This window comes from Quercus suber, unplaced genomic scaffold, assembly GCF_002906115.3.
Source record: "Quercus suber isolate HL8 unplaced genomic scaffold, Cork oak 2.0 scaffold_30, whole genome shotgun sequence".
Taxonomy (NCBI): Eukaryota; Viridiplantae; Streptophyta; class Magnoliopsida; order Fagales; family Fagaceae; genus Quercus; species Quercus suber.
In genome coordinates, this window is record NW_027069495.1 from 1808205 (window position 1) to 1820998 (window position 12794).

Consider the following 12794-nt stretch of genomic DNA (forward strand, 5'->3'; position numbering starts at 1 on the left):
TTGTGTCTCAACTGGTAGTCTCTAATATTTCCAATGGACACACCCATGGTTTAAATCCCACTCTTCTAACTATTGAACTATCATTAAAAAAAAGTTACGTGCCTTATTTAAATGACTTGATAGGTAGTGTGATCAAAATAGATGTGGATAATCATATGAATTATTGTGTAATGAGTTCAAGTATATTTTGAAAACTTCTTCCCATAAGTAAGGCCTTATTAAATGCTATTAGTATTTTTTACAATATAATTAAATGATATCCAAACAACATAGTTTCCTAATAATTTAAAAACTCAAGATTTTCCCCCTAAATAGGTCATTGGCATTTTAATTAGGTCATTAAAGAGATAGAAGTGTGGGATATAGTAGTAGCAAAGATATTTTTGCTGTGAGTTTTGCTGAAACCGTTTTTTAGACCTTGCCTAAGAATAATGGCGAATTACTTTGAAGGGAAGTGAGTGACAAATAATATATGCAAAACTATCTTTGAGGGCAAGTGAGAGATTGTTGGGATTTAAGCCCTAAAATCCAATTTGCATAGCATTCTTCAACTAATAAAATTGTTTTATTATCTAAGAATATATAACCATTGGATATTACACATTTATTTAATGAACAGTCCATGAGATGTATTGTGCATGATTTAAGTATGGGAATGAGATCCGCATACAGAATATTTAAATCACCATTCCTTGTAAACTCATAAATCTTAGTTCGTAATAGATAATGAAATTGAGAATTTCATCTAATAAGACTTTAGTGTATCAATCATGATCATCTATTTTGATTATGGAAGTGGAGAGTTTTGATTAATACATTGATATATTTGGAATACAATGAATTGGACTATTGTGAGTTGTTATCCTATAAACTACTTTCATTTCAATAATTGAACTCACGATTGCCAAATGCATAAACTCTCAATCTTGAGAGGATGGTGAACTCTTAAGTAAAATATAAGTTATTTTGATGTATACCAGAGTGAAATATTTTACTATCAATACCCTAATATGTTGGGTAATCGTATGTAGTATTATAAACTAAGTTTACGAAATTTCAATAAAATAAGGAGTCTTTATGTTGCATTTGTGGAACACTATTCCTCAAGTTGGAATCCACCATTTCGATAAGAGACAATAAGCATCTTGTTGAGATAGATTTAATGGAATTGATTGTTCAAAGTACAGACCTAATCATTTTAGTAAGGAGTGACTAGAATTATATTTCATAAAATTAGACTCCAATAATATAAGAAACTAGATGTAATGGCTAGTCTCTCCAGCATTTTTTTCTCTTTCCTTGTCTCTCTTCTCTTCTCCCTTAAATCAGATTTCTCTCTCCTCTCTCTTATATCTATTGTATTCTCTTCTCTCTCCCATGACTGGTCTTTCTAGCAAAAACCCCACTGCTCTCACAACTCCAAAACCCAAGGCCGGTCCTCCAAAACATCACTGCCACTCACCACAACTCCAAAATCCCCACGGGCGAAACTCTTCTCTAACTTTCTTGGCCTGTTCTCTCCTAAGCTTGAATAATTTTTCAAATTACATTTATGGGTTTTGGGTTGTGGTTGTACAGTGGTGGTTGTTGGTGTTTTTGTCATTGGTGTTTGTGGGTTTGTTATGGGTATTTGGCTATATTTGGTTAAGTTTTGTTTTGAGTTGTATTTTAGGCCGTGGAGGATGTGGTGGTTGTTGATTGGTGGCCACTGGTTCATCTTGGCAGCTGTGTCTTGTATTGAGTTGAGTTTTGGGGTGGTGGTTAATTGATTGTGGCCAGTGGTTGGTGGTGGTGGGTTTGCAGTAGTGATGGGTTGTGGTGGTGGTTGTAGTGGGTTTTGATTTGGTGGGGTGGGTTATGGGTGGTATCGGGAGAATTGTGTGTGTGTGTGTGTGTGTGTTTTAATAAATTTTTAATATAGAAAATTTTTAAAGGTTATTTTAATGTATAGTATGTATTATTTTAATGTGTTGTATGGAAAAATAGAACATTCTATATATGATTATATCACCATCATGGCTTTCATCTCAATTAGCCCCATATATGATTATATCATCATATGCCTTCTCTCTTTGTTTTTTGAAAAAATATATAAATATGTATATAGCCCATATATATACTTGCTACTCATGCTTGTGATTAAGTTAAATTCACATTCCTATTAAAAAAAAGTACTCATAATAATAATAACTTATTCTGCTTTCCCACATTAGCCTTTTGATGCAACACTATCAACCCTCCACATAAAAAAAAAAAAAAAAAAAATACAATTTGGCAAAACCCATTATTACATGACATGACAATTCCCCATCCAGTTATTAGTTAGTGAAATTAGGAATGGTGGCGTGGGGCTCACAAGCCTTTGCAGCTGAGGTGGGCTCCACATAAGGAGTGGGCTCCACAGGCTTGCACAGAAGATCCTTTGGCAAGTCCTTGATGCCCTTCAAGTAAAACGTGTAGAAGAGCTTGACTGGGAACAAAATCTGGTGCAGCTTCACCTGCCCATAGACACCCTCAAAGATTCCAGACCCACCAGTCACTGACAAGTACGTGTCCTCATCGTATGACAGATACGCTCCCCGCACCGATATGTGACCGTAGTCTCCGAAGTAAAAGCTGTATACAGCCTCGTACCGGTCACCTTTCTTTTCCGGTTTGTTCTCGATCAAAATGCATATTCCTGCTGTGATCCCCAACCGTTTCTCCAAGTCTCCGGTATACAACTTTAACATTTAAAAAAAAAATTATTTTAAAGATTTTTTTTTGGTTGAGAAAATTTAATTTAAAGACATGTTCATTCACTACGTACGAAAAAGTAGAAAACAGATAAAAAAAGTCATTTGCCTGAATAAAATAGAGGATGTCCTTATTGACTTCTTTTTGGTTATGAGGAATACTTTACCAGGAAAGTGAATCCAAGAAAAAAAGTTTAAGTCTTTACTAATATAATACTTTGCATAATTAAGTCCTCACATAACAAGATTATCTTGGAAAACAAACTGAAACTAGAAAGACGTTTTTTTTTTCAATGGATTTTTAGAGATTTAGGGAGTGTTTGGTAAAGTAGTTTGAAAATTGTTGTTTGTAATTTTTTGAAATAAGTGTGAATAAAAAAATATGTTAAAATGCGTCAAATATTATTTAAAAATTAAAAAAATGTTGTTTAAAAATACAAACCAAACGAGCCCTTATCATGCATATATAATTGACTTTTTCTCGAAGAAACAAACAGAGCATAAGAAAATTACTTTGTTGCTGAGAGGAACGAGATCTCCAAGAGAATTGACAGATTTCTGGCTCAACCTGAGGTAGGCAGGGCTTCCACGATCTCGCTCGTTGATCTCATACACGTACAATTCCTGAACGTTGGCTGCAAAAACAGAAGGAAAAAACCAAAAGGGTCACATGGGATCATACCAGAAACGGTGATTGTATGGTGTAAAAATTGGTGGGTGAGTGATTTAATGTGAGAAATACTTACTGGGTCTTGTGGAGTCTGATGGGTTGGCCAGGCTTTTGCAAGTGAATAATCTTTTAGGTAGTGAAAAGCTGGGGTTTTGGGGTGAGATTGACTGGAATTTAAGGGTTTGGGTGAGAGATGTGTTTGAGAGCTTGAATGATAGGAGTGAGTTATCGGTGAGTGAAGAGGTGGGGTGTGATCTTGGGTTGGCTAGCATGATAGGGGGAGAGATGGTCTTCAAAGCAGAGCTTGAGCAAGCCATTGATTAGAGAGAGTCAGAGACTTTGAGATTTATGCCTTTGGTTGGTGTGTAAGAAAGTGTTTGGTCTGAACGAAAATGAGAGAATTAATAAATTGGTGAATAAGAGTAGTACAGAAACGTGTATACAGAGTAGGGTTTAGAAATTTTCTTTTTATAGTGAGAATTAATCCATGTGTTTATTTTGACTTTTTTAGGCGTGTGGGTGACAAAAAATATGACTAATGATGAGGACAAAAAAGTGCTTGCCCATATTAAGGTATAAGCTGACGGTTTCAGCTAGAGCCGTCAGCTTCTATTAGTAAAAGTAGCCGTCAGCTTCTATTAGTAAAAGTTGACGTACTGAGATTTGAAAAGGGTGCAGGGCACACTTAAGGGTTCACACCATCAATAAGCTGATGTTGATAGGGTTGAAGGAAATAAGATAAGTTGACGAACTTGAAACAAGATTGCTTGCTTCCCGCGATTGAATATATAATGAAATGCCTTGCTCTCTACGTTGGCGCTACTCAAAAGGATTCCTATAAGAAAAGGATTCCGCCTTTTACGCCCAAGGAAACTCCTATAAGGAAAAGATTTCTAAACCAAGAAAGAGAGGCCAACCTTCTATTACTATAAAAGCCTCAATACCCTCATAAACTAAGGTACGCATAATTCACCCCAGCTCTGATATTCTAGAGTTGTGAACAAGAGATTTCTCTAACTTGACCGTCGAATGGTATTTGGCCGGTACCACACCGGTACTTCTCTTAGGCTGTGTTTGGTTTAATGTAAAATATTTTTCGAAAAATATCAGAAATGCTATTTTCAGGAAAGCAAAATATTTTTAAGTGTTTGGTTGCATTATGCAAATTGTTCTAGAAAATATTTTCATGTGTTTGGTAACATTCTGAAAATACTATTTTCCACCACCACCCACACAAAACCCACCACCACACAACAAGAAAACCACCAAAACACCACCACCCACACCACCACAAAAACAACAACAAAATCAGAGATCAAAGAGAGAAAGTAAAAAATCAAAATCACACAAAAATGTAGATCGGTTCATGGGTCGATCAAAATCACACAAAAAAATCAAAATCACAGAGAGAGAGAGAGAGAGAGAGAGAGAGATTCGTGGGTTCATGGTGCGAAGGCTCTAGGTCGCTGACGAAGTCGAAGGCTCGTGGGTCGAAGGCTCTGCATCGAAGATCGGTTTGTGGGTTCGTAGATCAGTTCGTAGATCGGCGAAGTCGAAGGCGTGATCTGGGCTCTGGGTTCGTGGCGTGATTTGGGCTTTGGATTCGTCGGCGAAGGCGTGATTTGGGCTCTCTCTCTCTCTCTCTCTCTCTCTGTGCGCATGAGTCCGAAAATGGTTTGAAGTGAAAATTTTGACTGAAACCAATTTCCGGGTCAAAGCCATTGAAACACATGATCAACTGAAAATATTTTTCGAAAAATTTATTTTCCATGCGTAACCAAACACCAGCATTTACGAAAAACCATTTTCGAAAATGATTTGAAACCAAAACAAACACAGCCTTAAGGTCTTCAGCTTTTGTGTTGTGCAGGTACTGTTTCAAGCGTGCGAGAGTTGTGTGGCTCATTAGTGATTTTTCGGCATCATCAACTAATGAGACTAGTCAAACAGTCATCTATGTCGACATGGAAAATTAGAAAGTTCCAATTTTTACAAAGAACTTTCTTTTTCTTGTAGATCGGTTTGGGATTTGGACGGAAAATGTTTTGAGGAAATTGATCTTGTGACGGCTAGGCACGTCTACTAGTGCATGGAACATGACGGCAAGAGTGTTGTGCACCAAGAAGCCTATCTTCGCAGGGTAGTTGGGGTTTATTATTCTGCCAAAAAAAGTTGGGGTTGTTTACAGTGATAAGGTATTAGTTGTGGATGATTTTGACACCCTCGTGAGATAGGACAATGTGTTGTAATATTGATGGTAAATTAAGCTATTTTAGCGAAAAAATAAAATGAGTTGTAACTTGTAATATTTGTTTTAGCATTAATGTTTTTTGAAAAATTGGTCATTTTTTAGAAAACTATTTTTGAAAAACTATCTTATTTTTCAGTGTTTGGTAACGACCTTAAAAATGAGTTTAAGAATGTTTTCTAGTATTTAGTATGTACAAACATTTTTTGAAAAACTATCTTACTTTTTTAGAAAACTATCTCATTGTAGCTATACCACTGCAATTTTTGTGGCTTTGGAACTCTAAGCATCAATACCAAGTGAACAGAAATACACATAGTGGCAAGAAGTGCTTAAGTTTTAGTGTTTTACCATCTTGTACCTTTGTAGCAGATAGCTTTCTTAGCTTCCTGTCATGATTGAGCATGGCACTTACACTCTCAACCACCAAAATTATGCAATTAATATCGACTAGTAACAATGGCAAACCAATCATTCCACATTAAAATAACTTTTAGCCAACAAAAAGACTAAAAGTTGCTTCTAGATCCATATGCCCATGAAACAAAAGGACTAAAAGTTGCAAATCAATGCCCATTAAAATGATCTCGAAACTTACAAACTAGATGCCAAAAAATAGTTTGATAAATACCAAAATGCCAAATTGTCCAAATAGAAAAGCCTAAATTCTAACAAAAATGCACCTACATAATCAAAATTGGCTTAAATAGTTGTCAAAGAAGTTTTGCAGCCATTGTCTACGGCGCTTGTCAGTTTTCAACATGAATAACCTTGCTTGTTTTTCATCCCCATTTAAATGGTCAAATGCAGACGCAAGCATATTTTCTTCAAATCCATCCATCTTGATAACTTCTTCATAAAGACTACCAAAATTTGCTAATTTTCAGAAATCTTTTCTATTGCAAAAGCAACCTTACCAAGTTGTATAGACAAATCTTGGTAAACAGCATCTTCAATCATAGTAGCATGACTTCGTTTCTTGTGAGACCTTGTTTCATTTGAGGCCACATGTGAGGGATCAACTTGCTCCTTTTTGGATACGTCATCAACATCAGCATTAACAAGCGGAGGTGAGTCATCCAATGCTTCTACACCTATATCCCCAACTCCCTTGGAAAAACGACTTGTAGCCATATCCTTACCCACAACCAAAGCCATCTCATCAAACATCTCAATTTTCTTGTTTAGAAATTGTGCATGATTTGGATGTGTTTATGTAAAGAAAGGAAAAGACACAATAAAAAAAGAAAAAAGAAAAAGAAAAGAGTAAAAAACTAATATGAGAGCAATAAGAATAATGAAAAAAAAAATTAAACTTTACAACGATACAACCTAAAAAGTTTCTACCTATAAAATAAAAATAATAAAAGTTTCTTACCTCGACTTCTTCATCATACACTATCCTATCATAGGTGATCATTTTCAAATCATTATTCCATTCAAGCCTACTTTTCTTATATTACGAAGTAATGCAATTGTATTCCAATTGGTTTTGAGTGTTTTAAAGCGATGTTCCACATGCTTTGGAGTACATTTAGTCATAAATTTCTCAATAATTGCTTTAGCTACTTTAGCATATGATGCATGTTTAAATGTGTTGGATTGCTTATTTACATGAAGAGCCTTATCTGCAAGTATCTTAAGTAATAAATTCTACATTGGTTGTGACCACCTGAAGTTGGTCTTGGTGTCCTTAACTTTCTGAGTATCCTTTTTATTTCCCATTGCAATTCTATTACAATGATATTCACAAGAAAAATGAGACAAAATGAAAGAAGAATATAAATAATATTCAATACAAAATATGAATTGGGGGTGTCCATGACAAACAAAAATAATTGTAACATAAAAGTCTTGAAAATATGAAACAAAAAAAATCCATTACATAACCAACAAATATAAAGAGTATGAAATCACTCCATAGCATTATAATCCTCCCACATTTTATGACAAATATCATCCCGTTTTTTAACCCATTCTCTATTTTCTTCTTGGACTTCCCTTTGTGATTGTTGGACTCTTCTACTTGTACTGTCATTTGCAAGTGGACTACCATGAAGCCCATTGCTCATAATTGAGTCTAAAGGGTCAACTCCTATTATATGATTGTAAATTATGCAACAAGCTAAAGACTACATCCACTTGTGTTGGGAATGACCAAAAATGTCCTGCATCTAACACACAAAAACGTTTCTTCAAAACCCCAAAACAACGCTCAATGCTAGTGCGTAAAGAAGAATGGTGAAGATTGAATAATTCTTTGTCATTTCTTGGCAGGTTATCATTAAACTCTTTCAAATGGTAATGAACACCACGATAAGGGGATATAATTCCTTTCCGAACTCCATAACTAGCATCATTAAGATAATATTTACCTACACGTTCTAAGTCAAAAGGAAAAGAAATCACTCTAAAAGCTATTTTCCATAATAAAATTACTTTCTATTCCTATAATACCTTCAGGATTTTTTAATTCCCTTGGCCTAGAGAGTGCGTCATTTAAGACACGTGAATCATGTGCACTTCCTTCCCAACCAGCTAATACATAAGTGAATTTTAAGTCAAAGGTAGCAGCAACAAGGACATTTTGTGTTGTTCCATCCTTTCGGCTGCAAAACCTTCCTTATATTTGAATTGGAACAGATGCACGAACATGAGTTCCATCAATAGCTCCCACACAATCCTAATTACAACCAATATAAGTTACATTTATCTTATACTTTATGTGTATATATATATATATAAAGCAAAATGAAAGCCTTTGGAATTTACCTTGAAATAGGAGTTAAACTCTGCTATTTCTTATCTCCAAGGGTGTATCTTTGTTAGGCTCTCTAATCATGTGTTTGTATAATTGCAAAACTACTCTAAGCACATGCCTAAAGTATCAGTGCACCGTCTCAACTGATCTACAAAACATCCTACCAATAACTCGAAACCTCACATCATGCCTAAGAGTGTGTAAAAAAATTAACACTTGTTCTTTAATGGACATATGAATGGTCTCTTGAAGTAGATTATTCTTGCTCAAAATTTTACATAGCGCATAAAAAGCAATGGGTCTCATCCTTATTAGGGATAGCAATTTCTGCCCGACCCGCGGGTACCCTGCCCGACTAGACCCTAATGGGCCGAATTTTTCCCAGTCTAATAAAAAATAGGGTCGGGTTTGGGTTTAAAAAAAAAACCCCGAAGCAGGTCCGGGTTTTTTCCAAAACTCGGCCCGAACCCGACCCGATTAAATATATATATATAGTTACTAAAATACCCTCATATATATATAGTTAAAAACCCTAAACTTTTCTATTCCTCACCTCATTTTAGCTCACACCTCCACCTCTCATCTCTTCAACTCAATCTCACTCACACCATCAACTCTCTCACTCACTGTCTCACACGGCTGCCTTTCCCTCTTCATCTCTCAGCTCTCTCACTCACATGGCCACAAGCCCACAAGCAGTCAAGCACAGGCACAGGCCGTAGCCACCATAGTCGCACAGCTCTCTACTCTTTCAACTCTGTTTCGTCCTTGCCGTCACCAATCTCGCATTGTTGCATAGTCCTCTGCCCCTCTCATCTTCCTCGCCCATGGCCACAAGCGTGACACGGCCTCACTCCACCTCGTTCTCCATTTTTTTTTCCTGGCTTCAGTTCGCCTCAATCATGTGAGTTTGTGTTTGTGTTTGATTTTATGATTTCTAAAAGGGAAAAATGAAAATCATAGATCTGAAATTTGTGCTTATGATTGTGTTTGTGTTTGTGATTTTGGGCCGAAAAATCATAAATCAAAATTTTTTTTCCTGATTTTGGGCTGGGCTGGGCATGAGAGAAGGGGTCTGCGGGGGCTCGATAGGGCAGGTTTGGGGTGGAGAAAAAAACATGTTTATTAAACGGGACATGTTCGGATTAAAGTAGTGGGCTTGCAGGTCGGGTTCAAGTATAGAAAAACCCGCCCAAACCTGACCCATTGCTATTCCTAATCCGCATATTATAGAGACAACGCGTATCACCCCTACAAAGAATATCATTCATATATGTCTCTCTTTCATACTCTCGATTGATGTAATTCTTATTGTAGGGATAAAGGTCCAAGTTCATGTATTGGGCCTTAGGCCTTGGCCGAGGAACATGGTTTGTCTGAGGACGGATAAACAGTAGTGAGGGTGTCAAGCTTAGAACCTCATAAGTAAAAACAAGCAGAAGGGCTGAGAAAGTTGGTCCAAGGAGTATTATCTCCTCGGATGAGCAGAGCATGGATCGAATATATGCCTTATCACTCAAGGTGACCTTCTAGGATGATCTACTGATAGAGACGAGTGATATGAACATACAAAAGGGATGGGAGCTTAGAGGAATCTAAGGGAAAGCTGCTACCACTACATTGAATGCACTGCAGCTACTTTTCTGGCTGCATTTATGTGGAGAAGACTCCTGAACAGTGCTGCCTTGGCTACCACTACTCACAGAAAGTCAGAGAGGGTGTCTGATGGGACAGGCACTTGAGTAAGGGCACAAGTGATCAACAAGTGTAGGGTCAAGATGGTCCAAAGGGAGATATATAATGCAAGAGACCCTCCATGAGGGAAGGATCGAAAAAATCAAGAAAGAAACACTGTAGCAATCTAGAACCAGACTTGTAACAAAGCTTTAAGAGCAATACTTAAGAATTAATCTCCTCGGACTTGACCGAGGACCTTTTATTTTAGTGAACATCTATTATCTTTCTTTCTTTGTCATCATCTATTGGCTTGTTACTTAATTCACTAAAGCCTAGTTTTCTAACCCATTCTCTACAAATTTATTATTTTGGGCTAAAGTCCATACACCTGTTGGGTTAGGAGTTCAAATATAGTCCTTACACTTATCATTATGAACATAAATGGAAATAGGATTGATTGGTTATCAAATGGGGTCTATAGAGATATTGATTTGATTTTCTACCACTCAGGGAGGGGGGAAAAAAAAAAAAACTACCTAGTACTGATATTGGTATTAATGGATACCTAATTTACCTAATCACTCTTTATCCATGCAATTTTTACCCTCTGCCTATTAAAATATAGCAAAAATAAATAAATAAATTTAGTTGAAAATTTGTATTTTCATGACATTCACAATAAAAGCCTTCTTCTATTTTATCTTGGGTAAACTATGTATTTGGTTCCTATCCTTTACACCATATTTCAATTTAGTCTCTAACCTTTCAATTTTGTCAATTTGGTCCCTAATCTTTTAGTTTTGTGTCAATTTAGTCCATGTCGTTATCTCTTAGATGGAAAAGTCTGACGTATCAAACAGCCTAAATAAAAATATAAAAAATTGCCACATCAACAAACACCTAGACTAACTTGTCAACATAATCTTAAATTAAAAAAAAAAAAAAAAAAAAAAAAAAAAAAAACCACGTGGATCTCCACTGGCAAACTAGACATGATCCATACTAATGGAGAGAGAGAGTAAAAACCAATAAAATAAACACTAAAACTTGTTACAATAAGTTGTATAAGTAGAACTTTATTGTACTAAATTTGTAAATTTTTTTAACAAATAGCCAACTAGATAATGCTTGGTTTTTGTGGTTTGGGATTTTAAAATATATATTTTTTAATTATTTTTTTATTTTAGTTTTAGAACTACCAATGCTAATACTCGATTCAAACTGGATAAGACATGCTCCGTTTGTTTTGATGGAAAACTTTTTGTAAAGAAGATTATTTATTTTATTTTATTTTATTTTGTGTTTTTCTATGTTTGGTAGAATCCAAAAAGAATATGTCAAAGGAAAACTATATTTGCTTAATTAAAAATTCCATTAAAAATATAACTTATTTTTCAGAGATTATTTTCCACTAGAATCATACCATGCTAAATAAAGAGAATTAAGAGGTAATATGGAAATTATTGAAAACAAATCTATCTCATTTTTAAGGACACTACCAAACATAAGAAAATAAGGCATTTTTTTTAAAAAACTTTTGAAAAATGACTTTAAAAAAAATGTTGATGTCGAATTGTCGAAACAAATAGAGCAGTTGTTCAAAAAAGAGGAGTCGTGAACAACTAGGAACACAAGACATAGGCCAACATCAATGTAAAATTTATAACTTGTAGGAGGGATTGTGTATATGTTAAAAATGTCTATTAATGTATGCCCTTAAGAAACATTTTATGGAAATTTGAGAAAGCTGTAAAAAATTTAATAACTTTTTCATTTTTCCGTAAAACTCTTCCTAAACCCATGTTAAAAATGTTCAAAATATTCACTCTCGTTATGATCAAAAGGACATTAGAGCATTTACATCAATCCATCTAAAATAGCATAAATCCTCACAATTTTCCCAACCAATTCCAAAAAACACTCATCTCAACTCATGTAAAATTGTGCGAAATAGGATTCTAACTATAGTAACTGTGCAAATATACATTGTTACTATTCATATGCAAATCTGTTTTTTAATATTTTCTTTAAGAGAGAGAGAGAGAGATGATTTCAGAGAATAATAAAAATTCATAGAGATATAATATTTTAATACATGGTTATTATTCATATGCAAATTTGTTTTTTAATATTTTCTTTACAAGAGAGAGATAATTTGAGAGAGTAATAAAATTTTGATAAAAAAATAATATTTTAATAAAATATAATGTAAAATAGATAGTGTAATATGAGTTTTTTTGAATAGTAGTTATATAAAATAGAAAAAAGAAAAAGAAAAAAAGTAAGTTTATATACTAAAATGGAAAAGAATTTCGGTGCGAGTTTGATTCGACTGCTCTTAGCTTTACATAATTACAAAATGAGGTTTGTCATGTAGCGATTCATAAAATCATCGTAGAATAGAATCTAAAAGATACTGTGAGATGAGTTGATGGAACGAATCATAGGATAATTTCCCCAACTACACAGCAGCTGCACCTTCAAACAAAAAAGAAAGAAAAAAGTAATGAATAGCTATTGCATTGCGTACCCATACAGTCCCAGTAACGGGACATTACTATTTACTCATAATCACTTTTGAGTTGAGAGTTGAGAGTAGAGAGCAGAGAGAGACAGAGCTACCTGAGTCTATTCCTATTGGCACGCATCGGCATCACATAGATAAGAGAGATCGGCACATTGGTAGAGGGACATATAGACAGA

General features: G+C 35.0%; 1 protein-coding gene across 1 annotated transcript; it reads right to left on the reverse strand.

Moving 5' to 3' along the window:
* Positions 1–2133: 2133 nt before the first annotated feature.
* Positions 2134–3851, reverse strand: LOC112015605 (allene oxide cyclase, chloroplastic). The gene is made up of 3 exons (XM_024048026.2): positions 3482–3851; positions 3249–3370; positions 2134–2723 (listed from the first exon to the last, which is right to left on the reverse strand). Exons 1-3 carry the CDS (start codon positions 3720–3722, stop codon positions 2319–2321), a joined length of 768 nt encoding a protein of 255 aa, XP_023903794.2. The 5' UTR covers positions 3723–3851; the 3' UTR covers positions 2134–2318.
* Positions 3852–12794: the final 8943 nt, after the last annotated feature.

Coding starts and splice junctions, on each gene's coding strand:
- LOC112015605 (XM_024048026.2), bottom strand. CDS start 3,722: ATGGCTTGCTCAAGCTCTGCTTTGAAGACCATCTCTCCCCCTATCATG. Junction 3,371..3,481: donor ATCAGACTCCACAAGACCCA/GTAAGTATTTCT, acceptor CTGTTTTTGCAG/CCAACGTTCAGGAATTGTAC. Junction 2,724..3,248: donor TCGTTCCTCTCAGCAACAAA/GTAATTTTCTTA, acceptor TAAATGTTAAAG/TTGTATACCGGAGACTTGGA.